This window comes from Lepisma saccharinum, chromosome 5 (genome assembly GCF_977018435.1).
Source record: "Lepisma saccharinum chromosome 5, izLepSacc3.1, whole genome shotgun sequence".
Classification (NCBI taxonomy): Eukaryota; Metazoa; Arthropoda; class Insecta; order Zygentoma; family Lepismatidae; genus Lepisma; species Lepisma saccharinum.
The window spans coordinates 40,479,863-40,505,997 of record NC_139233.1 but is presented as its reverse complement, the minus strand read 5'-3'; the positions used below and the strand labels follow the sequence as shown (position 1 = coordinate 40,505,997).

At 37.1% G+C, this 26,135-nt stretch overlaps 1 protein-coding gene across 1 annotated transcript in view; it reads right to left on the bottom strand.

The window, feature by feature from the left end:
• Positions 1-10,596: 10,596 nt before the first annotated feature.
• Positions 10,597-26,135, bottom strand: part of fy (fuzzy planar cell polarity protein-like protein) — a 28,269-nt gene continuing 12,730 nt past the window's right edge. The window contains exons 7-9 of the mRNA XM_083123207.1: positions 21,584-21,756; positions 19,652-19,814; positions 10,597-12,185 (exon numbers count right to left, since the gene is read on the bottom strand). Of these exons, the coding sequence (XP_082979333.1) occupies positions 12,128-12,185; positions 19,652-19,814; positions 21,584-21,756 (394 nt within the window). The 3' untranslated portion in view covers positions 10,597-12,127. The remainder of the gene's footprint in view (positions 12,186-19,651; positions 19,815-21,583; positions 21,757-26,135) is intronic.

Sequence of the window (26,135 nt, the reverse complement as noted above, 5' to 3'; positions counted from 1 at the left end):
CATTTTTTGGTCCCTTGAACTTCGTATTAACGAGGTTTTCCTGTACACAGTTTACTGAGGCAGGAGTGCAGGACAGTGTAATTACGTGTTATGTGTACATATTTAATATAATACAACGTTATAGTTTTTAGTAAGTGCCTGTATTTTCTTTACACCTCAAGAAGATCGTGGTGAACCCAGTTCTATGGTGATACAATCCATTCCAGAGAGATAATCAGGGTCCTACCAGGCAGCAAATGCATTCATTTGCCTTGAAAACCAGGAATTATACTTGAATTATATTATGGTCCTGGAGTGGCCACCCTGCGTTGCATCATCAATCATCAGCTTAAGAATTTGTGGTCCATCAAATACACCTTCTCTGACTTGAGCTTGTGAACTTATACCTGAAGGAAATTTCATGCATAAGTATTGGATACATGGGCCACTTTTGTCTAGTGCCTTACAAACTGTTCCATAATTTTATTTATTTACGTGTAATTGGGGAATGAGATTTTTCTCACGATCTACTGGACTCGCTTTTGTAGCATTTCTGTACCCTGGTGCCGGTTCCTCTCTTTCAGGTCCATGTACAGTATTCCAATGTTTGTCTCTGGCCCTACTATCCCACTCACACATAAAACAGGAAATTTCATGTATCACCCCTGTTGTCCCAGTAATAAGCCAATTACTTTAAGGTCACCACATATTTGCCACTGATGCTCGTGGTACGTTTTGTCCAGAACTAACTTCAACGTTTCTCATGACTCGGGCTAGTTATGTAGAATGTTAAGAGGAATGGATGTTAATTTATTGCCATTGTATAGCAAAAGGGCTTTAAGGCTTCGTTTGCAGGAGTCTTATAAAAACATGCCAGGAACTGGGATCATATGCTTCCTCTCCTAACAGTTGCACAAGATTAGGGATATCGATACAAAATAGCATTTGACCTTCTTATGTGTAGTATTTCCAAAAATGTTTGTTACAATTTCTATTTTCCATATCTTCCCATTGAACATGTAACACCCACAAATGTTTCAACAGTGCCATTGTGCATCATATCTAATGTATTTCTCATTTGATTTTTGTTTCATTCAATATCTTTGTTCATATTCAGTGTAATGTGGCAACATGCGGTAGTACGTATTACTACACTGCACATATAAAGGAAAAACTTACATTGTGCAAGAACTGGACATGATACACAAATATGTTATTTTCAGATTTAGGTCATTGATGTCTACTTGAATCACCTAATTTCATTTTTACTGCAGAACCATTGCAGGCTAGTGTTATCAATGTTATTTTCATAGGTTATTAGAGGTTCAAATTAAGACATTTCATAGATTGAGGAAGGAGGGGCATGACCCACTGTGTTGGTACAGGCCTGCTGATGGATGGCCAAAAAGCACTTGGAACTAGCAGGATCTTATGTGGTTCAGGATATGCCTGTGATAATTTGTTCCTTTGATTATAGAATACTGTACCTGCATTGAATGTGGTGGTCGCAAATTCAAACAAGTGTTGATGTAATTCAACAATGTTGTGTGAATGTAACCTTGCTTAACCAAGCAGGACATGCACTTTCCACTAAGATGTAAAGATCCACAATCAAAATTGCTTCTCAAATCTGAATATTAATAGTTTTAAGGTATGTAAAAATAATACTTTCATTGATAAATTTTATTAAGTTTAAAAGTTTATTTCATTATGCAACAATAAATTTAAAAGAAAAAAAGTCAAGACTAGTGCACTCTGCCATAATGTATGGACGAGCACTGGGTAAAAAATGCCTAGAAGGAAAATTACTTCTTAAGCCTGAATTTTAATTGTTTTAAAGCATGTAATACCTTCATTGGTTAATCTAATTAATTTTGAACATTTGCATTGAATCACACAATTGATAAAAATGAGAAAAAAGATAAAGGTTAAAATACCAAACTGAAGTGTGTGTGTGTGCGTTAGGTGAAATTCCCTGCAAGTGGAACTATTGAACTAACAGCCAATTCAAGATCCAGATACTCTGAAGAGTTCAGTGAAAAGATATTGAGAAGGGTGGCCTCGCACTCTCATTGGAAGTTAATCAAAAAATATATTTCAAAACTGGCTGGGTTTTGCACCCTCACTGGTTGATTACATTTTTTCATTATTATGTTATTGGTACAAATTGTCCATTTGTGTTTGAATCACCCAGTATTTATAAATTGTATACACAAGGAAGAAGACCAGAAGAGCTAATTTAAAGAGTAGAAAATTAAACCCTCACCAGACACAAATTATTTGTATTCACAATAGCAGGCCACATCCTCAGCTTAAGACCGAAGATGGTGTACACAGACAACAGTGTTTGACTTGCAGGGTTGGAGGTGAAGTTGGCACAAAATGATGTGGTCCTTTAGGTTTAGTTGAATGTTGGAATAGAGGTGTGGTTCGGATATGTCTGGGAGAAATACTTCCGTAATGGACACCTAAAACACAATGGAAGTACTGTCTATAAGCAGATTACAAAGCACTCTTCAAAATCTGGATTTGTAAGGTAAGGAATAATGTGCTTAATATCAGTGATGTGTGTGTACACCTAGACAATGTAATTTATGTAAACATTCACAAATCCACACACTTGTCCCATCGTATATAGTGGTGCAGACCCATTATATAGAACTTCACAGGTTGGGACCGAGTCGGAGAACCTCATTAATCAGTCTCTCCCCATTTGAGAAGTGCCTGCCTACCTTTCAGAAATAACTTCATGGAAGAGGGAGGTGGAGGTTAGATGGTGCAAGGTCATGTGAATAAGGGGTATGGGGGTAGAATTTCATAGCCACAGGAGCTTATTTCCCTTTGGGCAACATTTGCATTATGGACAGCATATGAAAGAGAGAACACTTTTGGAAAAGCACACCTTTCTTGTTGTTGGTATTCTGTAATTTCACAAGCAATGAGGTCTCGTTTATGTGGTCCCTTTTGCCAAAAAAATCTGTTGTCACATGGTCTCAAAACATTGTGAGAATCAGCTTGCCAGCAGAGTGTTAAGTACATACCTTTATGGGTAGCTGCGAACCATAGTGCTTCTGTTGCATGGACTGTGCTTTAGTCTCTGGGTCAAAATGGGTCTCATACAGTGTAATTACTCTGGCAAAAAAGTCCTCTTGGTTTTTTGGAACGTGAGTAACAGTTTGCAGGAGCACCTGACACGGTCGTCTATCTGGAAAGCTGTGAGAAACCAGTAAGGACAATGAGCTGAAACATTCTGCATTTGCAGATGCTCCAATATGACTTTTCCCCCCCAGAGATCCCACACAAATCTGGACTCTTGTCAGCTAGTTCTTGAATGGTTATGTGGCAATCTTGGTTGACAGCATCTCCATCAATGGCTGCGCTTAACTAGAAATAGGAGCCACATTTAAAGTGCCTATGCCAGTGCTTTATGACCCCATAGGATGAGGCATTTGGTCCATATAAAGGCAGTCACTCTGGGAAATTTGTTGGACGTCTTTTGCCTTTTAGGAACATTCGAAGTGCAGAATACAGGGTTCATGTGTGTTGGGACTGTTGACGCTATTGAATTGGAATATTGTGCAAGAAGGAATCTCGCGTTTCATGATGTCATATACATATGATGGCATACCCAAAAGAAACTGGAATTTGTCAAAAAAAATTGCCGGAATATGCCAAAAAAGATGAGTTTTATCAACTTTTAGTTACAAATACCTTAGTCTCCTTCAAAGTATTGTCCATTTGACACGATGCACTTATCCAAACAGTGTTCCCATTGCTTGAAACATTTTTGGAAGTCCTCAACTGGGATATTGTTTAAGGTCTGAAGCGCATGTTCCTGAACTTAAGCCACATCGGCAAAGCGTTTGCCTTTGAGCTCGTTCTTCATGCGGGAGAACACAAGGCACAAGGTCCAGTGAATATGGAGGGTAAGGAACAACGGTTTTTTTTTTTTTTTTTTTTTTTTTTTTTTTTTTTTTTTTTTTTTTGTTGCCAAAAACTGTTGGACACGCGCGGCAGTGTGAGCTGGGGCATTGTCGTGGTGGAGCAACCAGTCACCACATTTCTGGACATTTTCGCTGCACATTTTCACGCAATCGCCTCAACACACCCATGTAGAAATCCTGATTAAACAGTTTGACCTTTGACAACAATATTTGTAAACAGCATTTCACACTTAATGTTTTCGTCATTTCTTGCTGTGGCAGGTCGTTCAGATCGCAGTTGGTCTTCCACTGACCAACTTACCTAGGGTGTCTTCTTTAAGCATCACTACAGTTTCAGCCGCAGTTTTCCCTAATAGGAAACAAAATTTCACACACACACTGTTCCTTCTGGTCCGCCATAGCAAAATTTGCAGCAAACGTTTGTCAACACAAAGAACGTGCGGCACAGCACAGCTCCACGTCTACACAGGGCAACAGCGCTCAGGACACTGACACGACATAGTGTCTCCTCACTACATCTCACAGCGGAAGTCGGAAGTACGTCGGGCTGTCTCCTGCCAGATATGCTTTCTGGTTTCTTTTGGGTACGCCCTCGCAGTGTATTTAACAAACGTCAATGGCAAGTGGAAAATCTATTCCTCATTCCTTTCTAACATATTTGTGTGGTTAAGGGTACAAATTGGTGAACGTGTGTTGTGTCTTAGTTTCATGGAAATTTCTCAACGTCTATGTCTGATTTAATTACATTTCTTTGTACATCGCTGTCTCAGTGTGAGGGAAGCTTGGTGTTCACCACGGTCATCTATCGTTTGTAGAACAGTTGTCCCAGGGAGGAGAGAGACCTTCGAACATAACGTCTCGAGAGATCTCACGGGTCACGCCAGACGCTTGATCAGCACTATTCATGGTGCCTCTCTTCCTATCTGTCCGTGTTGTTATGAGGAGAGAAGACACTGGCATATGGATCGTTACGCTCGAATGTTTACAACTTCCGCCTGAGAATGTGCAGTTTATGTGTAAGCATTTGCTCATAACTAACTCTCCCAGCATGTGTCAACGGAAATCTTTCTGTCTCGAACAATTGTGTTTTCCTTTCTGTTCCAACAACTTTATTTTTTTTTCATTTTTTGTAACCTTTTATGCAATAAACTACTCTTATAAATTTTGGGGAATGGCAGAAAATTAAATTTTACATGTTAAATTTTTATACAAAATTTCAATTTGGGAAATTGTTTGGTGTAGGGGAGATCGTAACATACCCGCTCCGTCTATGAATAATGACCCTGACAGAATTTGTCAGACCTTGCTCTTGGAAAATGTAGAATAAGAGTTTACACAGGAAACGGCAAGGTAGCGCACCTTTACAGGGAGTCTGGAGAGGTCAAGGAGAGAAGACAAAAGCAGGTGGAAAAGGTAGAACGTGGTATTTTTACTGGGAATCATCAGAGGAGCAAGAGCGGGGTCTACTGGTCTATTTGTAATCCGAGCAGGGTAAGTTCATCTTCGCCCTAACCTGCCATTTTCATTGCTCAGTCAAGTGTTCAAACTCTAAACATGCCTGGTCTATTTTAATGTGAAGCTAGGTGTTCGTACCTGGCCCAATCTGGGCCGTCTCTACCATCAAAAGTTACAATTAGGGGGGGCTTCATCTGTTGATAAGATCCCCCATGTTCCAAGGTTGGAACGCTATGCATGAACCTGATAACTGTTTTGTACTCCACTGGCTCCATTCTCACACTTTCACAGCCATAAAATAAAGAAACCGTTATTAGCTCATGGCCTTCACTTTCATCCCTATACACCTACTGGAAGCAGGTTAGGAGAAATCTTTTTGAATGCCCCTTGTGTATCCTGTTACAATGAATAGATGTGCAAAATATTTGTTAATTTTATTTAAACATTCCATATCAAAATAAATTACACATGTGTACATGAAATATATGATCACATTTCTCCAACAGAAATAGGACATAACTCATACAGTTATTATTTTCCTACCAAAAAAACTTTAAACAACATAGGTAATGGCATGCAGAAAAATCTAACTAAATATATATAGCATGTAAACTAGAGTACTGCATTGCACAACACATTGGACAACTTTCGATCAAATCTCCCACGCTCGATCGTACCGCACTCGTAGTGGAATAATTGACAACGTCCCGTATTTCAGAGCCTAATAAGCAGCACTGTTAACCTTAAACCTATACATGGAAGGATACCACTCTATATGCAATTACAATTCAAATAATAATTCCATATACAGGGTTTTCGTAAATGATTGTCGGGGTTACAAACAAGCACTGTATTTTACATAATAAAGATAGATACATGCAATTTTTTGCAAAATGTTAGAAAACTCACCAAGTTTTTATGACAAAGTCACAAATGTTCCATGTGCTCGCCTCGCGATATCCTGCAGATATCTAAGCGATAGTCCATTTCCTGCCACACTCGGGATAGCATATCACGTGTAACACTGTTGATGGAATTCGTTATGCGTGTTTTCAGTTCCTCAATGGTAGTGGGTAATGGGAAACTGTATCTTTTACATATCCCCAGAGAAAAAAATCGCAAGGAGAAAGGTCAGGGGAACGAGGTGGCCATGATGAAAGGTATTCATCCTCATCACTCCCGTGCCCAATCCAACGTTGTGGTAATGTTCTGTTGAGCAATGATCGCACTTCACAGTGGAAGTGAAGTGAGGCTCCATCCAATTGCATGATGAAGGTGTTAGAATCTTCTTCCACTTGAAGATAGCCACTCATTCCACATATCCAGTAATGTCAATCCCGTAACCGTTTTCTCCATGAAGAAGAATGGGCCGTGCACCTTTCTCGTGACACAGCACAAAAAACATTCACTTTAGGCGAGTCCCGAACCAACTCAACACTGATGACGATTTTCCGTTCCCCATATGCGCACATTGTGTGTGTTTACTTTTCCACTTAGGTGGAATGTCGCCTCGTCAGTGGAAACGAAATTCCCGATGAAATTGTCATCGTCAGCCATGAGATTTTGCATATCGCTGACGAAAGTTTCCCGTACACGACTGTCGTTACGTGTTGGCTTTTGATGCAGACTTAGGCGGTATGGTTTCATGTTTAGCCGTTTTCGTAGAACACTCCATAATGTTGTCTTCGGAATGTTGAGTTCCTTGGATCCAGCAGGAATCGATTTCTACGGGCGCCGTAGATAGGTTTCACGAACTCGCTCCACATCATGTTCCGACACTGATGGTCGACCACTACTTTTGCCTTTGCAAATGCAACCTTTTTCTTTGAACTGTGCATGCCACCTTCTAATCGAATTGTCTGACGGTGCATCTTTCCGACATCGCGCACAAAAATGTCGTTTCACAACTGTAACGGACCTCGTTGCGTGATATTCAAGGACACAGAATGCCTTCTCACTAGTAATATCCGCCATTTTAGAAAACTGCCGCCTGGCAGCAGAATCGGGAAACAGAGGTCTATGAAACAAATAAGGAACAAAACTTGTTGAGTTTCTCAACAATATGGTGCATTTGTGTTCACCGTGTCATTCACCCAGATCGATTACAACAATGAGGAAATCCCGACAATCATTTACGAAAACCCGGTATTATTATGTAAGGCTCAAATACAATATATATGAAAGTATGCAATATCTACAGACCGAAACGTAAAATGGATACACATGCTGACAGACATGCCTAAGCAATTACAAATACCGTATCACAGTGCAAGAAGTACGTGTACATCATTGTTCACTTACCGAAAAGGATAATCATATTCTGCGAAATAATTAAATGCAGTTATAACATTCAGTCGAACATCATTTTAATGTGACAATAATCGTAGAAACATAAAATGTCAGCCTAGGCAGTTTCAGTTTCACATATATCTGTAAGTTATACAAAACTGCATTTTAAGGTGGAGATAATGACTGTGTTCACTTATTTTTTACTTCACGATCCATATTTGAGGACCCGACAAATGACAGAAATACGTGCACTAATAGGGTTCGAGAGTTCGAATGTATTTTGCTCAATTGTAAGACATCAATTCTGCATGCCATCTAGTGTTGCCCGTGCAAATTATTTTCCGCTCGAGCGAAAAACACTCATTGCAGTACTCTAATGTAAACAGTTACATTCCCTGTTATTATACACTTCTTTACAAATACTGTTATGATGAATTTTATTATTTTTCCTTTATCTATAGTATATATATATATATATGTTTCCTTTTACCTTATTTGATTTATATATATATATATATATATATATATAAAAATCAAATAAGGTAAAAGGAAACACTCACCGGACAGTAGGAAAATTCAAAATTTTCGCTAATTTATAGCATCATCGGTGTGAGAAGAAACAGAAGGTGACTGGTAATTAGATGTATTCCCTGAAAGGGGTTAAAGTAGAGACAATTTGCAATAAATTTGACCATATGATACCCCGTCCGAAAATTAGTAGTTTTCGAGATAATCGAATTTCAATTGTTTTTTTAAAAAATGACAATTTTCCACATAAAAATACGAATTGAGAAAAAACTGCTCATTGTATGGAACTTATTTCAGCGTTTTCTGATAGCTAACAAGTAAGTGGTTTGTTGAAGAAAAAGTTTTTCCCAAATAACAATCACATGTAAGTAATGGGTGGGTCTAAACTTACAAGTGATGATAAAAAAATGCACCCTTAGTTTACTTGGTAACGTATTAATAACAAAAATGGTATGACACGAAGCGTACAAATTACTTTAATTACTTCCTTGTGTCATCTGCTATCTAACAAGGTACAAATGTTGCTAACATTCACATTTGTGTACAAGAAATAATACTTCATTCATCTTCATGTGAATGGAATCAATGAACAATACAATTAAAGTACATTACACGTCTTGCTCAAAGTGGGCACCTCCGTTACGAATGCAGGCACGCAGGTTTTTACGGACATTTGGTCTCTTAACTCGGATGTGATGGTGTCCTTGATGTGTTGACCAGCTGTTAAGATCCTCTCTCTGAGCTCTTCTTGCGAGTTTACCGGTGTCTTGTCATGTGGTTCCAAATGTAAAAGTCGCAAGGCGTCAAATTGATCGGGGGATCGAGCCGGCCATGGAATCGGGCCACCTCGGAAAATCCATTTCTTTGGGTAATTTTCAGCCAGCCCCTATCGCATGCCCAGGCAGAAGTATGTATGGGCGTCATCAACAATCATTTGATTGAGCCATTTTTCCTGCCCCAAATTTTAAATGGCATCACTTATGAACATTTTTTGAGGAAAGGGATGGCAATGTTTTTGAAGGATGTGCCTCTAGCTACAAGACGTGACATGATTTATCATCATGATGACTGTCCAGCTCGATCCCCGGATCGATTTCACGCCTTGCGACTTTTACATATGGAGTCACATGACAAAACACCGGTAAACTCGCAAGAAGAGCTCAGGGAGAGAATCTTAACAGCTGGTCAACACATCAAGGACACCATCACATCACGAGTTAAGAGAACAAATGTCCGTAAAAACCTCTGTGCCTGCATTCGTAACGGATGTGCCCACTTTGAGCAAGACGTGTAATGTTCTTTAATTGTATTGTTTATTGATTCCGTTCACATGAATAAAGTATTATTTCATGTACACAAATGTGTATGTTAGCAACATTTGTACCTTGTTGGATAGCAGATGACACAAGGAAGTAATTAAAGTAATTTGTACGCTTCGTGTCATACCATTTTTGTTATTAATACGTTACCAAGTAAACTAAGGGTGCATTTTTTTATCATCACTTGTAAGTTTAGACCCACCCGTTACTTACATGTGATTGTTATCTGGGAAAAACTTTTTCTTCAACAAACCACTTATTTGTTAGCTATCAGAAAACGCTGAAATAAGTTCCATACAATGAGCAGTTTTTTCTCAATTCGTATTTTTATGTGGAAAATTGTCATTTTTTAAAAAACAATTGAAATTCGATTATCTCGAAAACTACTAATTTTCGGACGGGGTATCATATGGTCAAATTTATTGCAAATTGTCTCTACTTTAACCCCTTTCAGGGAATACATCTAATTACCAGTCACCCTGTGTGTGTGTGTGTGTGTGTGTGTGTGTGTGTGTGTGTGTGTGTGTGTGTGTGTGTGTGTGTGTGTGTGTGTGTGTGTGTGTGTGTGTGTGTGTGTGTGTGTGTGTGTGTGTGTGTGTGTGTGTGTGTGTGTGTGTGTGTGTGTGTGTGTGTGTGTGTGTGTGTGTGTGTGTGTGTGTGTGTGTGTGTGTGTGTGTGTGTGTGTGTGTGTGTGTGTGTGTGTGTGTGTGTGTGTGTGTGTGTGTGTGTGTGTGTGTGTGTGTGTGTGTGTGTGTGTGTGTGTGTGTGTGTGTGTGTGTGTGTGTGTGTGTGTGTGTGTGTGTGTGTGTGTGTGTGTGTGTGTGTGTGTGTGTGTGTGTGTGTGTGTGTGTGTGTGTGTGTGTGTGTGTGTGTGTGTGTGTGTGTGTGTGTGTGTGTGTGTGTGTGTGTGTGTGTGTGTGTGTGTGTGTGTGTGTGTGTGTGTGTGTGTGTGTGTGTGTGTGTGTGTGTGTGTGTGTGTGTGTGTGTGTGTGTGTGTGTGTGTGTGTGTGTGTGTGTGTGTGTGTGTGTGTGTGTGTGTGTGTGTGTGTGTGTGTGTGTGTATATATATATATATATATATATATATGAGTAATTCATTATTACAATCAAAATATAATTAACTGCACAGAATTCAGTTTCACCAAACAAATATTTTCAAGTGTCAATAAAATAATACTGATGTATTGAATATTGAAGATGCACAAACATCTCACTAACTATTTCAATTTACAAAACTGTTACACAAATGAAGGGCTCGGGTGTAAAGCATGGTAATTGACATTTTGGTCATTTGTGAGTTCATTAAGAAAAATGGTTATTAGAAGCTACACTGTAGGTAAATTGTTTTTGTATTGTGTTTACCAATTTCACAAGGCTTCACTGAGTCCAATGCAAACTGTATAACATGGAAATTTCACTCAATAATAAAAGGATGACACATGTTACTTTGTAATTAAAAAAATTACCAAAATGCCACTTACCATGTTTTACACCCGAGCCCTTCAAATATGAACATTCCCGTTTTACCACGCTCTATAGGTGTTTTATTTTTACAACCTCAATTCACCTGCTTATAATGTGATGAGTAGGGCTAGGATTTTGATGACCTTAAAATTGCCAAAAAATTACCTTTAAAAAATGCATTTATGACCTAATACATTCAAGAAAATGCCCTATAAACTTGGAAAAATGACCTAAAAATTCTGAAAGATTTGTAAAGCAAATTTATAAACTACCAAGAAAAATTCATATTACAAATTAACGTTACATTATCTTATCACATGTTCATTGCGCATGGGAGTACAAGTAAGAAAGTTCACTTTTTGTCATCTTTTACACTTTAAGTACTGATTTGCAGTACACAACGAAAATCATATGCAAATTTTCAAAAGGGAATGGTTGTCGGACAAGAGAGCCTTGTACATGGAAAAACTTCTTTCGACTTCCACCGACATACGAGGAGCGTACTTGAAATGGACAATATCACTTGCTGTTAAGTCACTTTCAATTCCATGGGGTGCAAATTATTTCCTAAAAAAATCTTTGATACAGAGCACAAACCTTTGTACCCCTGGTTTTTTAACAATGATCCGTCTGGCGATGATATATTTACTGATAGAGGGGGAAATCACATTGTTTAAGCTGCATTGTTACACAACAGCTTGTATCAACAATACTGCAGAGAATTTCTTTGTTTCTTCAAACACAGTCGTTCAGAACTGCGCTGAAGGCAATGAGACAAGAGTCGGGAACCTCTCTCCTTCAAAGGGTTACATTTGCATGTAAAATGCCCCTTCTTTCACCAAAATGTAGAAAATGCATAACATGACTTTTAAAAGGCCAAAAAATGACAAAGGGTAAAAAAGTTTAAAAAATGACCTTTACTCCAAAAAGAGTCAAAAGATGCAAAAAAAATAAATGCCCTAACAAAGGCATCCCAATTTATTCACTTATGTGTAAAACACATTCCTATCTACTTATGCAATGTTTCTGCCTTACCAAAAAAATACATGCATTTGCATCAAAATTCTAGCCCTACTGATGAGCCTGCTGCCTGCAGCATTTCTTTATTGTACAAATATGGCCACTTCCTGATAACAATGAAAATGCAGACTACCAGTTCAGTTGTTTATCAGATGTAAAGGTGTTTAGTAGCCTCTGTGAAATTAACCTAGGAAAAAAAAAGAACATTGATAGAATTGTGAAGCTCCAACAACAAATAAGAGACACTGCTTCAAAATGAAGGGCTTCTAACTCTTAAGACGTGGGCCTGTTTTCTGTAGTAATAAAGTGCTCATATTTTAAAATAGACTTTCTTTGATCTGTACGAAAGATGGGATGATAACAGAATCAAGATACTTAACCAACAAACTTGGTTCCATTAAACCACTAACACACATGACAACTTCGGACCACCTTCCTATCTCACACGAACAACACTCATATTTTCTTTGCTGGTCATTCCATGTCAAATCAAACAATTTCAGAAAAGTTTCCAGTTCATAGTTTTGGATTTAGATGAAATTTGGCATGAAAGTTCAATCCTGTGTGTAAGGCTTGTATTCCAAATATTAAGTTCCTTCTAGAAATAGTTCTAGAGTAATAGCCTTTGGAAGAAGGTGGCGTGCAACAGAAAATGTGACCCAAATCTGAGAAATGAGCTCAAAGCTAATTTCAGGACTCAATAAGTTTGGAACTATAAATCACAGCCTGGTGATGTTTACACAACCAAGGAACACAGGTATTGTATCAAAATACCCTCAGCTTGTTTATGTTAGCAAATAAAATACCCAAAAATATGCCTTAAAAAGGTGCCTGCTGTTACAACTGTAATCCACCCAGGAATGTGGTAACCCTGATGTGGGCTCAGTATGCACACATTATGTTGCCGTAGCCATATATATATATATATCACCCAATCCATAATATATGTGGCTGAATATGCAAGAAATTGAAAAATCACCGGAAAACGGCAGATTTTTAAAATGGTGTAGCACAAAAGGGACAAGTGATTGATATCCAAGCGAAGTTGCATACACTACATATCAGACCTTTCTCTAACATGTGTCAAAATTGCAACTTGTTATTGCAAGGTGCTAGTGCACAGTGAAGATATACCCTTAAACGATGAGCACGTTTTCAGCAGGAAGTTTAAAATTCCACAAGGTTTGAAATAAAGATTTATATCACCCTAGCTACGAATGCTAGTTACAAATTATAGCTAGTTTCTATCAGTACAGACTAAGCTGCATGCCTATTGTGGAAAAAACAAACAATTTTCACTCACAAAGAAGAAAGCTAATAAGCTTCCTTTTTTTTACAAAATTGTAATTTTGTTGGGCCCCCACGTAAGCAACGCAAGGACATGAGTGTTCAAAACAGTACCTACGTATTATCCAATATGTTTTTCATTCTCATAGCAAGAATTGCACACATACTGATGTAGCTTTCTTAGAAATATATTTTCTAATGTAAAAAGCCTTGCTTTTTTAATAGGAAATTTCAAATCCCAAACTTTTATCTTGGAGACTATGCATCCTAGAGTCTTGTTTTCTTCAGTACATACTAGACTATACTCCTGTGGTCGAGTAAACTTAATTTTCATTTATACAGTAGAAGAAGAAGATGAAAGTTAAATAAAACTATATTGTCATGAAATTTTAATTTCATCAGGCCCCCTCGTAGGCAACGCCGGAACGTGATGGTATAAAACGGAACCTGCATATAGTCGGATTTGTGTTTCATTCTTGTGGCATGAATTGCACACTTGCTTTGGATAGTTTCAGAAAAAATATATATAATTTCTAATGTAAAAGCAGTCATTTTTTTAAGGAAAATTGCACCCAACTTCCAACCCCCCTCCCCAAATATATCTAAAATCAAATTGAACTTTAATAATGACTAATAGGATGCTTCAAGGATCTTTGTGTAGCACTCAAAATATGTATCTCCGAGAATTACCTGAGTGACAGTATGCTCCAAAAGTCGAAAAACAAAATGTGACATCTGTCACGTCCGGGCGTTTATAGTTTAAAAACATGTATCAGAACAGATGACCACTTTTTTGTAACAACCACAAAATTTGTCTTTAACCTTGCAAACAATCACTAAAAAGAAATTGACAATTATTTACAGTTCTTTAGACACACACACACACCCACATTAACAGGATGGGTTGAAAGTCATAGGACACCCTTTCATTTCAGAAAAGGAATGGAAAATTAAATATCTTAGTACCACAGCTAAAAGAGGGTGATGGGACCTACCTTCCAAGATAGAACTACAACATAGCTGCCATATTGAAATCCACCATCTTAGGGATCTTGAATTCAGATTAGTTTTTAGCAATTGGAAAGGGTGTCATATGTATGCGACTCACATATGATGCATCAAATCAGGCATTTTTTCCCCGCTCAGGATTTCATTTCTGCAATTAGATTTGTTTTGCGAAGTCTGGTTTCGTACAAAGGTGAACGAGAACAAGTCTGCGCAAGTGACGCTAGATGGCTCCACCAATGAACAGTGAGAGAAACAGGATTGTGTAATGGGCGACTGGAGTTACCCACTTTGCCTGCTTCACTTGTAAGCGTTGGAAACTTTTGAAAAGGATAATATCGTATGCACATGTGCATTTAGCATACGGACTAAGGTCTCGACCGTTCAGTTGGCAATGCTGCGCTTTCACCACTCTATTTCCCTGCTAAGCGCGCCCTGCCCTGCAGTTAGCTGGGACAGGTTATAGTAAGTTCAATTTGATTCTAGATATATATTTTTTTGGGTGGGGGAGGAGTGGGTGCAATTTTCTCTCCCCCCCCCCCCCCATACTGCCTTTACTTTATAATTATTTTCACCCAAAAAATATCCGAAGCAAGTGCGCAATTCTTGCCACAACAATGAAACACAAATCCGACTATATGCAGGTTCCATTTTAAACCTTCACGTTCTGGCGTTGCCTACTTGGGGGCCTGATGAAATTAAAATGTCGTAAAAATATAGTTTTATTTAACTTTCGTCTATTTCTTCTACTGAATAAATGAAAATTAAGTTTATTCGACCATAGGAGTATAGTCTAGTGTGTACTGAAGAAAACGAGACTCTAGGATTCATAGTCTCCGATATAAAAATTTTGGGATTCAGAATTTCCCGTTAAAAAAGCAAACCTTTTTATATTAGAAAATATTTTTCTAAGAAATTATCATCAGTATGTGTGCAATTCTTGCTACGAGAATGAAAAACATTCTGGGTAATACGTAGGTACTGTTTTGAACACTCATGTTCTTGCATTGCCTACGTGGGAGCCCGACAAAATTACAATTTTGTAAGAAAGAAAAAAAAAACTTTCTTCTTCTTCTATTTGTGAGTGAAAATTGGGTGTTTTCCACAATAGGTGTGCAGCTTAGTCTGTACTGATAGAAACTAGCTATAATTTGTAACTCTAGCGTTCGTAGTTATGATGATATAAATATTTATTTCAAACCTTATGGAATTTAAAACTTCCTGCTGAAAATACACTCGTTGTTTAAGGGTATACCTTCACTGTGCACTAGCACGTTGCAATAACAAGTTGCAATTTTGACACACATTAGAGAAAGGTCTGATTATGTAGTGAATGCAACTTGTTTTGCAGGATTTAAATGATAGATGAAATATAAATGAAACAGACGTAAATGAGAATTGGAAGCACATACATAATGCAATAGAATCAGCAGCTAAAGAAAGTATAGGATACCATAAACCAAGAAAAAGTAAGCCATGGTTTGATAATAAATGTCATAATCTAATACAAATAAGAAATCAGGCTAGGTTAAATAACTATGATGATACAAATCTAAGCAATTATAATAGAATAAAGTGTGCTGTGTGGTTTTTACGCACACAGCTGGAAATTGGGAAATATATATGTACAAATTTATTTCTTTGTAAATGATCTGGCCTAGGTTGTTTTTTGCCCGGTAGTCGGGGAAGCCAACGGTTGGGTTCCCTTTATGGCTTCCTTGTTTTGAAAGGTAACTATGAGACCGTGCCCCGATGGTTCGGGGGTGGGTCGTTTGTCGGAGGTATAAATACCAGGTTCTGACTTGTTACGGTCTCTCTTATGCTCTGAGATATTCAGGCTATCAGATCGCAGAAAGTGGCTGTCCCTCAATGGATTAAGACAGTTTTTTGGATGCATCGATACACATAGAGAGTAAGCGCCGTATGTGTAGGGACCTCAGCATGATAAACTGGGGGGGGGGGGGGGGGGTAGCGCTATGGTAAATAGTGCGCTTGTAGCTTTAATAAGATGTACTGCACTTAATATGAGGATGACGTAGGGACCTCTGTGTGATAAACTGCAGGGGCGGGTTAGAGCCATGGTAAATAGTGCACTCGTAGAGTGGAGTCTTGATAAGTGTAATTCTCTGTTTTGGGTCAAAAGGCAAATGGGAGCAGTTGATATTGGATTTGTAATGAAAAGAGTAGAAGTGTAAATAAATGTTGTACATAAAGAGATAATTGCATGAGCCATTTTTCTTGTCAACAAGCGAGAAGTTAACCGCATGTTTAGAAGTAAAAAAAATAGATTACTTGAAAAGCAAAATTAACGAAATTGAAACAAACAGCAAAAACAAAAATATGAGATTTATATAAAGGTGTAAATGAATTTAGAAAGGGGTGGCAACCTAAAGTAAACTTAGGTGATTTTTTGGCTGATCCAAGCGATATTCTAAATAGATGGAAGAACTACTTTAATGACCTTTTAAATGTTCATGTAGAAGATAAATCAGAAGTAAATGAAATACACACAGCAGAACCTAACTTGACTGAAGTTAAAGATGCTATTAAAAGGCTAAAGAATAACAAAGCACCTGGCATTGATTTAATACCAGCTGAGTTAATTAAATATGGTTGAAATTCGTTAATATGTAAAATTCATAAATTAATTTGTTTAATATGGAATAAAGAAGAAATCCCTCAACTGAAAATAATACATAATTGTTCCTGTGTTTTAAAAAGGTGATAAAATGAACTGCAATAATTACCATGGAATTTCTCTACTCTCAACAACATATCAAGGAGTAATACTAACAAATGAAAATGATATTAAAGAGGAAATAAAAAGCAGGCTTAATTCAGGAAATGCATGTTACTTTTCTCTTCATAAACTTTTGTCTTCTCGTTTAATATCTAAGAAACTAAAAGTTAAAATATACAAAACAGTAATTTTGCCTGTAGTATTATATGGATGTAAAACTTGGTCCCTTACATTGAAAGAGGAACATAAATTGAGAGTATTTGAAAATAGGATCCTTAGAAAAATATTTGGACCTAAAAGGGATGAGGAGACAGGTGAATGGAGAAGGTTACATAATTTAGAACTACATAATTTGTATTCATGCCCAGATATTATTAGAATAAATTAATCAAGAAGACTTAGGTGGGCAGGCCATGTGGCACGAATGGGAGAGGAAAGAGAAGTTTACAGGATTGTTGTTGGGAAACCTGATGGTAAGAGACCTGTAGGAAGGCCAAGACGAAGATGGAGGGACAAGGTTGCTCAGGATAGGGACAGATGGAAGGCCTGTGTTGCTCCATCCATGAACCTTCGGGTTTAAGAAGGCTAGAGAGTTAGTTAGTTAGTTAGTTTAGCATATTCATCCACATACAATATGGATTGGGTGATATATATGGTGACAACATAATGTGTGCGTACTGAGCCCACATCAGGGTTACTAGAAAAATTAATGCCACATTCCTGGGTGGATTACAGTTGCAACAGCAGGAACACAAAATATGCATTTTTTGACATGTAAGGCTTTTTAAGGCATATTTTCAGGTATTTTATTTGCTAACGTAAACAAGCTGAGCGTATTTTGATACAATACCTATGTTCCTTGGTTGGAGGTTTGTTTGGTGTATAAACATCAATAGGCTGTGATTAATAGTTCCAAAGTTATTGAGTCCTGAAATTAGCTTTGAACTCATTTCTCAGATTTGGGTCATCTTCTTCCAAAGGCTATAGCTCAAGAACTATTCCTCGGAGAAACCTAATATTTGGAATACAAGCCTTCCAGTCATTGAACCATCATGCCATATTTCATCCAAATTAAAAACTATGACCTGGGGGCCCTGGTCGATCTGACATGGAATGACCCTATAGTCTGCTTGATATTAATTATACATTTCTCATATTTTGTAACAATCTGAAAACAATGAACTCTAATACAGGGTGGAGCATTTTCGACTCCACAGTTTGAGGTTGGCAACACTGCAAAACAGATGCATTGGGAGGGTGGTTTCCTCCTGTCTCGTGTACACTGTGACTTTGGATTTCAGTAGGAATGGAACATTGGCCTCTACAGCAACGTATATTTTGTGTGGAGCAGTTCGTGTTGACGAAGTCAATTGTAGCGGCGCAGCGTGCATTCCGCAGGGAGTATGGTGATCAACAATGCTGTGGACGAGTTCCTAACAGGAAAACAATCAATGGATGGTGGAAACAATGGCGTGAAGTTGGAAGTGTTCAAAATAAACTGCGTGGGACAAAAAGAATCAGAACACCAAAGAACATGGGTCATGCCTAGCTTTCAAGACCGTCTTGCACAATGTGTTGCCTGCCAGGGGCATTATTTGTTAGATGTTATTTTCAAGAAATAATTGTGTGCACATTGTTCTTGTATACATTTTCTGTAATCCAAAGGTGCGATGTTTGTTCTAGAAACAAATAATGAAAGTAAATGTAATCAGCAAATCATCTGTCTTCATTATAAAATAGGTAGTCGAAAATGCTCCACCTTGTTTTTACAAGTTGCTAATATGGCATGCCTGCTAATGAACTTTTTCTAGTTGCAAAACATACATCTGCTCTTACTCTGTCTTGAATTATTGAGGGGTTGCTTCCCCTATCCCCCACTAACAACATCTGTGGTATGATGCTGCAAGTCTGACAAGTTAGGTGAAGCTGATATTGTTTCAAAGCTGTTAACTTTATATCTTTCAAGATAACATAATCTCTCAGCTGAGAAAATTGAAATTTTGATTCAGTGCTGAAAATCTGTGCTTAAAGATGCAAAGTGCTCAGGAAGATAAAATTTAGAATTTAGGCTTGAATTTAGAAAAACTTCTCATCAGGATGATTGAAAAGCCTCCTAAAATATAAACTTGTTCATGGTGTACTGTAGCTTGTTTGTAACAGGTTAACACTAGATTCAAGGGAGGATGGGAGAAGTTATCATCTTTTTAAACTTTAAAACGGGGTTATCATAATTAACACATACATTAATTGACTATAATTTGGTAGGAATCAAGTAAGAAGATTGCTTAATTTTGATGTCAACGACATAACTCACACAAGGTGGAGAGAGTTGATTAATCATCCTATGTTAATTGCTAGTTTTCGAGATCTTGCGGGACTTCATAAATTATTCATATACTGAGTGAGATGTATCAGAAACTCTTTGTAAATGTTTAGTGTAAAAAAGTTAATACAAATTAATTATAATAACAATTGTTAATAGTTATTACTTTTCACCTTGAATTTTATCAGGACCAGAGAGTAGCCACACTAATAGGATTAATTCTGCCACTGCACATTTTTAAGCAATTTTTCCATTGCTACTCATTACTTTGTCATGTAAATTAACTAATAATACAAACCTCATTGTGTGTGTTGGAACAGCTGCAGCATAAAGTACGAATATCTGATTGGATTCAGATTGCATGGCATGGCATTTGTGATATTCAGAGCACCAGTAGGTCTCCAACGCTTGAAGTTCCTTTCTTTTGGGGCCTTCTGAATTTTCCTCTGTCTCATTTTGTCCTGAGGGAAAAAAAGTTTATCTATTAAACTCAGTCTGAAAATTACAACTTAATTAGAGACAATGCTTATGCTGCTTTAAAAGTATAAATAATATGTATCCCGCTGTTTTGTACATTCTGAATACAGTAGTACACATACCCTGTCTCATTTATGTGTACTTTTGAGAACTGCATAGTGGTGCATATTGCATCTGTTGGCAAACTAGTCTGAATGCAGTCGCACATGCACAAAAATCCCCCATGATTAGGCAGCTGTAAGATTCTATCAGTAATCGAATGTTGGCCTGTTCAAACACGAATTGCAGCAGTGGAGATATTCAGAAGATGCAGCAGGCACTGCTACAGTCCAACAGTCAAACCGTTCCAGAGTGGTATAGCATAATGAGGTGGGCTAGGCAGTGTATTCTCTGGTGTCCTGATGCTTCTCTGTGCAGTTCCTGAATGGAACATGTTCGGATGAACATCTTCATTGCCATGATTTGTACCTGAACTGGACAACGTTCCATGGCAAACTGATTGCATACCTTGAAGCTGTCTAAGTATGTTAGATACTTGCGCATGTGCGCTTGTGATGATCAATCAATCACCCTATCAATTTGCAACTAATGTTCTGTGTGTTTTTCCGCTATGTTTTCCAGGCTCAGGAGGTATCATGATTCTCAAGAATAAATTTCTGTTTTTCATTTTACATCACACATTCATACCATTAGATGTACCATGACAATGGGATACATTATGGACAACAATTAACACCCATACTTTGCCTAAGGTCTGAAACAAAAAACTTCTATTTTCACACTACCATGCACCTATCTCTAGACCACTTTGTTCTTGTTTGTAAGACTAATGGGGACGGAATAGATTTATCAGAAAAATTGTCAATATTTCTATAAATAGCCTGCAAAATTAGCCATTTTGTTGTGTAATTTTTATGAGTAAAAGGGTACAATTTGTTGTTACATGCCCCTACCTTGTAAAATGAATGTAAAGCAAAATCTACAATTAAGCATGTTAATTAACCAGATGTCTTTATGGAGCATTTTAACTGTTAATGGTTATTGGTATTTGTTCGTCCCTAAACACTGCATATATTATTTATATAACTCAATACTAAATAATAGGTTAGAACAGATTTTCAACTTGGTAGATGCTCCTCACCTCAAAGTGTCATTTATGAATTACACATTGATCCAGTCTATCTTATACATGCCCGTTTTATGTAAATAGGAATTTTTACTTGCCAGTGGTTCTACTTCCACAGTTTTTTTGTCCAATGCTTTGGGTCCATTTCCTGATTCTTCTTTAGGAATTAAAAGACATTAAAAGGTGATTAGAAATTGTTTAAGCAAAGATAAAGGCTGTTAGCTGTTGGTGTTGTCAGTTCACTTTAAGCACAGTAAGGCTAATCGGGACTGGACCTACAGTATAAAGTGGAATCCGAACCACTATGTGGCTCCACCGAGTATCGAACCCAGGAACACAAAAAGATAAAATAAAAGACAGGAACAACTAAGTGGAGGCAACCATATAACGAGGTGCTGTTTGGAGCTGCGAAGGAGCAACCTGTTCTTGTTTTCCTTCTTTGGTACCCTCCCCTCTTTTCACCTACCTCGCATAAGTCATCTGGTTAAGTTAAACCACTTGTAAGAACAAAACATTTTTCCGTTTATGAATCAGTGGTTATGTGAACATTCAAAAAATTGTTGTGGCAAAAGCAATACAGAACATATATAATGGCAATTATATGTTTGTAATCACCTTTGAACTTACCTTCTGTTTCCTTGTCATGTTGCATTACTGTAGATGTTATCTGCCTATAAAATGACTTCAATACATCTAGACGATGAGCACCACTCAGTGAACGACTTTCCTTTTTTGTGGCATCCACATGGAGGTTAGAGCATACCAAGTATTTTGCCATTTCACAATTTACAAGAAGAAACCTGTGGGGGAAAAACGAATCTATGAATATGACGATAAAACTGAATAATATGTCAATAGAATAAATAACAACAGAATTATTCATGTCTGAAATCAAACAAAAGGTAGAATCAATTTGAAATACATGTAGTCAGAAATACTGAAAAACAAAGCATAAAAAACAGAAATATAACCCAATTTGATTATGTAAGTAGTTTTTGCCCTGGGATATATCCCAGAAAGTCACTTGGGAGACACACTGTATCTCAGGTAATGTTCCAGGGATTTGTGTTTCTATTGCTATATGACATTAAAATGTGTGTAATTAGTAGGGATGGGACGATATGAAATTTTGGCCGACACCGATAAAGTACCTACATAAAATTTACCGATACCGATAACCGATATTCTACCGATCCGATATAAAATTAGAAATGGTCCTGGAAGAACCTGAAAGGTTCATTGACCTCCTTAAAAATGTGTGTTTCAAAGTGACTGCAGTTCAAGAGAAATTGCATATTTAGACATTTACTTTTTTAAAAAGTAGGGCATGGAGATTATCCATAAAAATTACAACAAAAATGGCAGAATTTTGCACTAAACTATCAGATATTTATCGATATATCGGATCGGTAAAATAATCGGTAATTTTACCGATACACCGATATTTTGCCACTGCATTTTTCTTTCCCGAAGCATGAATTCCTTCTTCTATATAGTAACACATATGAGCTTTTAATTATCTTCTTATAGGCAAAAGCCTTGATGAAAATCCAGTGGGGAAATAAAAACCTCATTCCATATCAAAGGCCCATTCCCAGTTTTTTTTGTTTTTTTAGGGTGGAGGGAGATCAGAAAATGAGGAACGGAAAAAATTAAATTCATCAATAGACACCCCCTTCCCCAACCTGACAATCAGCAACAAAGTCAGTCACATACAAAGTATGTCACACAGCGCACAGCTGAGTGCTTATTTTTGCACTCAATTCTCAGAAGTGTTCTAATAGTACTTTTCTCCGTAAATTGTGTTTTCAATTTTCCTATAATTTCCTTATACCAGCATGAACAACCATGATAATTCTAGGTTTAGATAATAATATATTTATAAATTAAATGATGCATATTAGCAATGGTTCTTCTAGTAAAAAAAATTGTTTAATTCTGAGTTAACCAAAAGAACATTTTTGCATTTTCGCAACACCACTGCAGTTAAAAGAAAAGTCGGAACACTGATGGATATGACTGGCTGAATCTAAACAAAATTCCTGACCCTTCTTTAACTAAACCTTTCACTACACACACGTTTGCAAATTAAAGACACATATTTTTACATATATATTTACAAATATTGGATAACGTAAACACTGGTCGTCCAAGATTAGAATGAACTTCTGCCGTCTTAGGAGAATATCCTATACTACAACATTACTTTTCTTACAGTGGTAGCATCATTGCCTTGTAATCAAGGGGTCCTGGGTTCAATTCCCGGTGGAAACACATAATGGTTCAGATCCCACTTTAAACTGTAGGTCCAGTCCCGATTAGCCTTGATGTGCATAAAATGGAATTAAAACACCAAATCAAACCAAACCAAACTCTTACAGTTGGTAGAAGTTTTAAACACCTCCACTATGTCACGGACACAAACCTGTGCGACAAAATGTTGCTCAACATAAGGCAAAATAGATAATTTTAATTGTTTAAACGGGTATCTGATATTGCACCATCTTAGAGAAGACCCTTTCACACGAACAAGTTTGTCACATGAAAAACATAAAGTATCTTCAGCAGTGGCGGTCATAGACGTTCGCAGGGAGGGGCAAGCAAGGTATTTTTTCCATGGGGGGCAAAGGAGGCATATTTTTCCCCATGATGCCCCCTCAAAAAACATTCCTTCAGTCTGAAATAATCATGTTCCTTCAGTGCCCTTATAATAATTAACAAAAAATAGTGTCTGAAATGAAATTATGTGTGAAATATATACTTTTAGGTGGACATTCATTTTACAGTGGGGCGTGGCCTCCCTTGCTCCCACTTCCGGATGTCCATGGTGGCAGTGATTGGATGCCAAAATTTGGGGGGCAAGGAAAGTTTACTTTCTCTTAGTAGACAATGCTTAGCAGCAAGAGGCAATGTTGCGGGTGCAAAAAGTAGAGGGGCAACTAACCCCTTGCCCACTAATCATTGCCACTGAGCACAGAATTTTAGAAAACATGTACATGTCTCATTTGACGTAGTATCAGAATCATTCAACCACCTAAGTATGAGGGAGTGCTAATAACAAGAAATTTTCCTGAATATTAATGACAATAAATTTGTTAGAGAATAAAGTGGGAAAGTCCAATTACATAGTAAATAATGTATCCCCTACGTAATTGTTTGGAACTCTCAATGACATGAACATACTTAATTTTTCTTTAATAGTATAATATTATTTAATATTGTCAACAAGATTCCTCTACACTAAATTTCTAATCGGCAGTATTAAGGGGAACAGTATCCCCCCCCCCTTGTACATGCCTATGCATCTTAAAATCAGATCTATCTCATATTTAAGGCATGTGGGACTTACTCACGATGATAAAATAAAAGTACTTACGAATCGTAAGTTGTTCATTTTATAGTATTTTTTAAGTACTTTTATTTAATCAGATCGATGATGAACAAAATGAGGCATAATTTGTAACTATATGGTTCTTATGTTTCAAAACAATAAAGTTTATTTGCAAGCAGAACAGAACTTCAAATTTCGTGCTGAGGCGAGGCATTGGCACTAATGCCAGTCTGTGCTTTCAAAGGTTAATAAAAGTGTTCGGCATGCACAGGCTTGATCACTGAAGGACAGTTCATAACTTGATTCAGTTTCAGAAAATACCTTAAATCATGCAATTCACTGATACATTAAAACATGATCTAAACATGCATATGAATAAAGTATGAAAAAAATATTACAAACAGATAACTACAGGCACATATTTTTGGTAAATAAGAAAGCAAAATTTCGGTACAAAAACTGAGTCAATTTCAGGTTCAAAAGCGGTAAATAAAATAAAATATCGGTGTTATAGCGGTGAAAAATTGGATGAAAAGTGGTATATAAAAATACATTTGGTTTTAAAATTGTGAATATAATCCTAAATTTGATTTTAAAACTACACTTATTCCACAGAACTAACATTTCACTTCTAATAGCACATTTATGTAGTTTTCAGAGTATTAAGTTTATTTCTGTGTAAAGGAGTCCATTTTTGTTTCTTCAATATTAACAGCAGAATTAATAAATTTTCCGGGAATTCTATATCTCTCAGGATAATTCAGACCTCGGAAGGTGTCGCGTCGGTGAATAAACCCTGAATTTCGTGTTTAAGAGTTAATTTTGCTTTTTGCAGTTCATTTCGCATTATTTCGTGACAAAACATGGTCACAAAATGCATCTCACACCATTCAAAAACATGGAAAATTAACACTACAATGTGTTTTTTCAAATTTCGTTTTTTTGTCAAAAACGAAATATGCATGCCCCTACAGATAACCTACCTAAAAAATAATTATGCTCCATAATCTAATACAACAATGCAATATTGTATACTTTTTTTTTATTGATTGATTGCTTTGGTGTTTTAAGTGCACTTTATGCACAGTAAGGCTAATCGGGACTGGACCTACAGTTTAAAGTGGGATCTGAACCACTTGTGCCTCCACCGGGTATCGAACCCGGGACCCCTTGATTACAAGGAGATGACGAAGCTACCACTGCGCCATTGAGGAGGCCGATGCATCAATTATGATAGGAACTCTAACTGGATATCAAACTGTTTGTAAAATTGAAGAATGTGCAATAGCTCCACTAGATGGATAATCTAAAAAGTTTGGAGTTTGTGATTGCCTACATTTACAAAAACATGTGTTTTCTTTCTCAAGCCTTGCTGATCCATGTACATTCACATGATAAAATTCCTCAGATGTCGATATTGGATATTGTTAGGAGTACCTCATCGTGGTTGCATCTCTGGAGAATTTTAAAATGTGACCATACACTAATCAGCAAAGCTTGAAAAAGAAAAAAAGAAAACAGAACAGTAAAGAAAAGAGGCTCCAACTTGTAAGAAAAATTTCCAATATTTTTTTAATATTAATCTGCGGTTTCCTAGGGTATAATCACTCACAATAAACTGTTCCTTTTATTCATACATCAGAATTGGAGATCATTTTACCCTTATGCATTGCTTACACACAACTATTATACATGTCAATATTAGCATTTGGGCATTTCCTTCTTACAGTGTTCTTTGTCATCATTATTGTCATGTTAGGTTAATACAAACCACATATTTAAATTAAGGATGGACTGAAGAATTTTGACTGATACCGATGAAGTACAGATATAAAATTTACCAATACA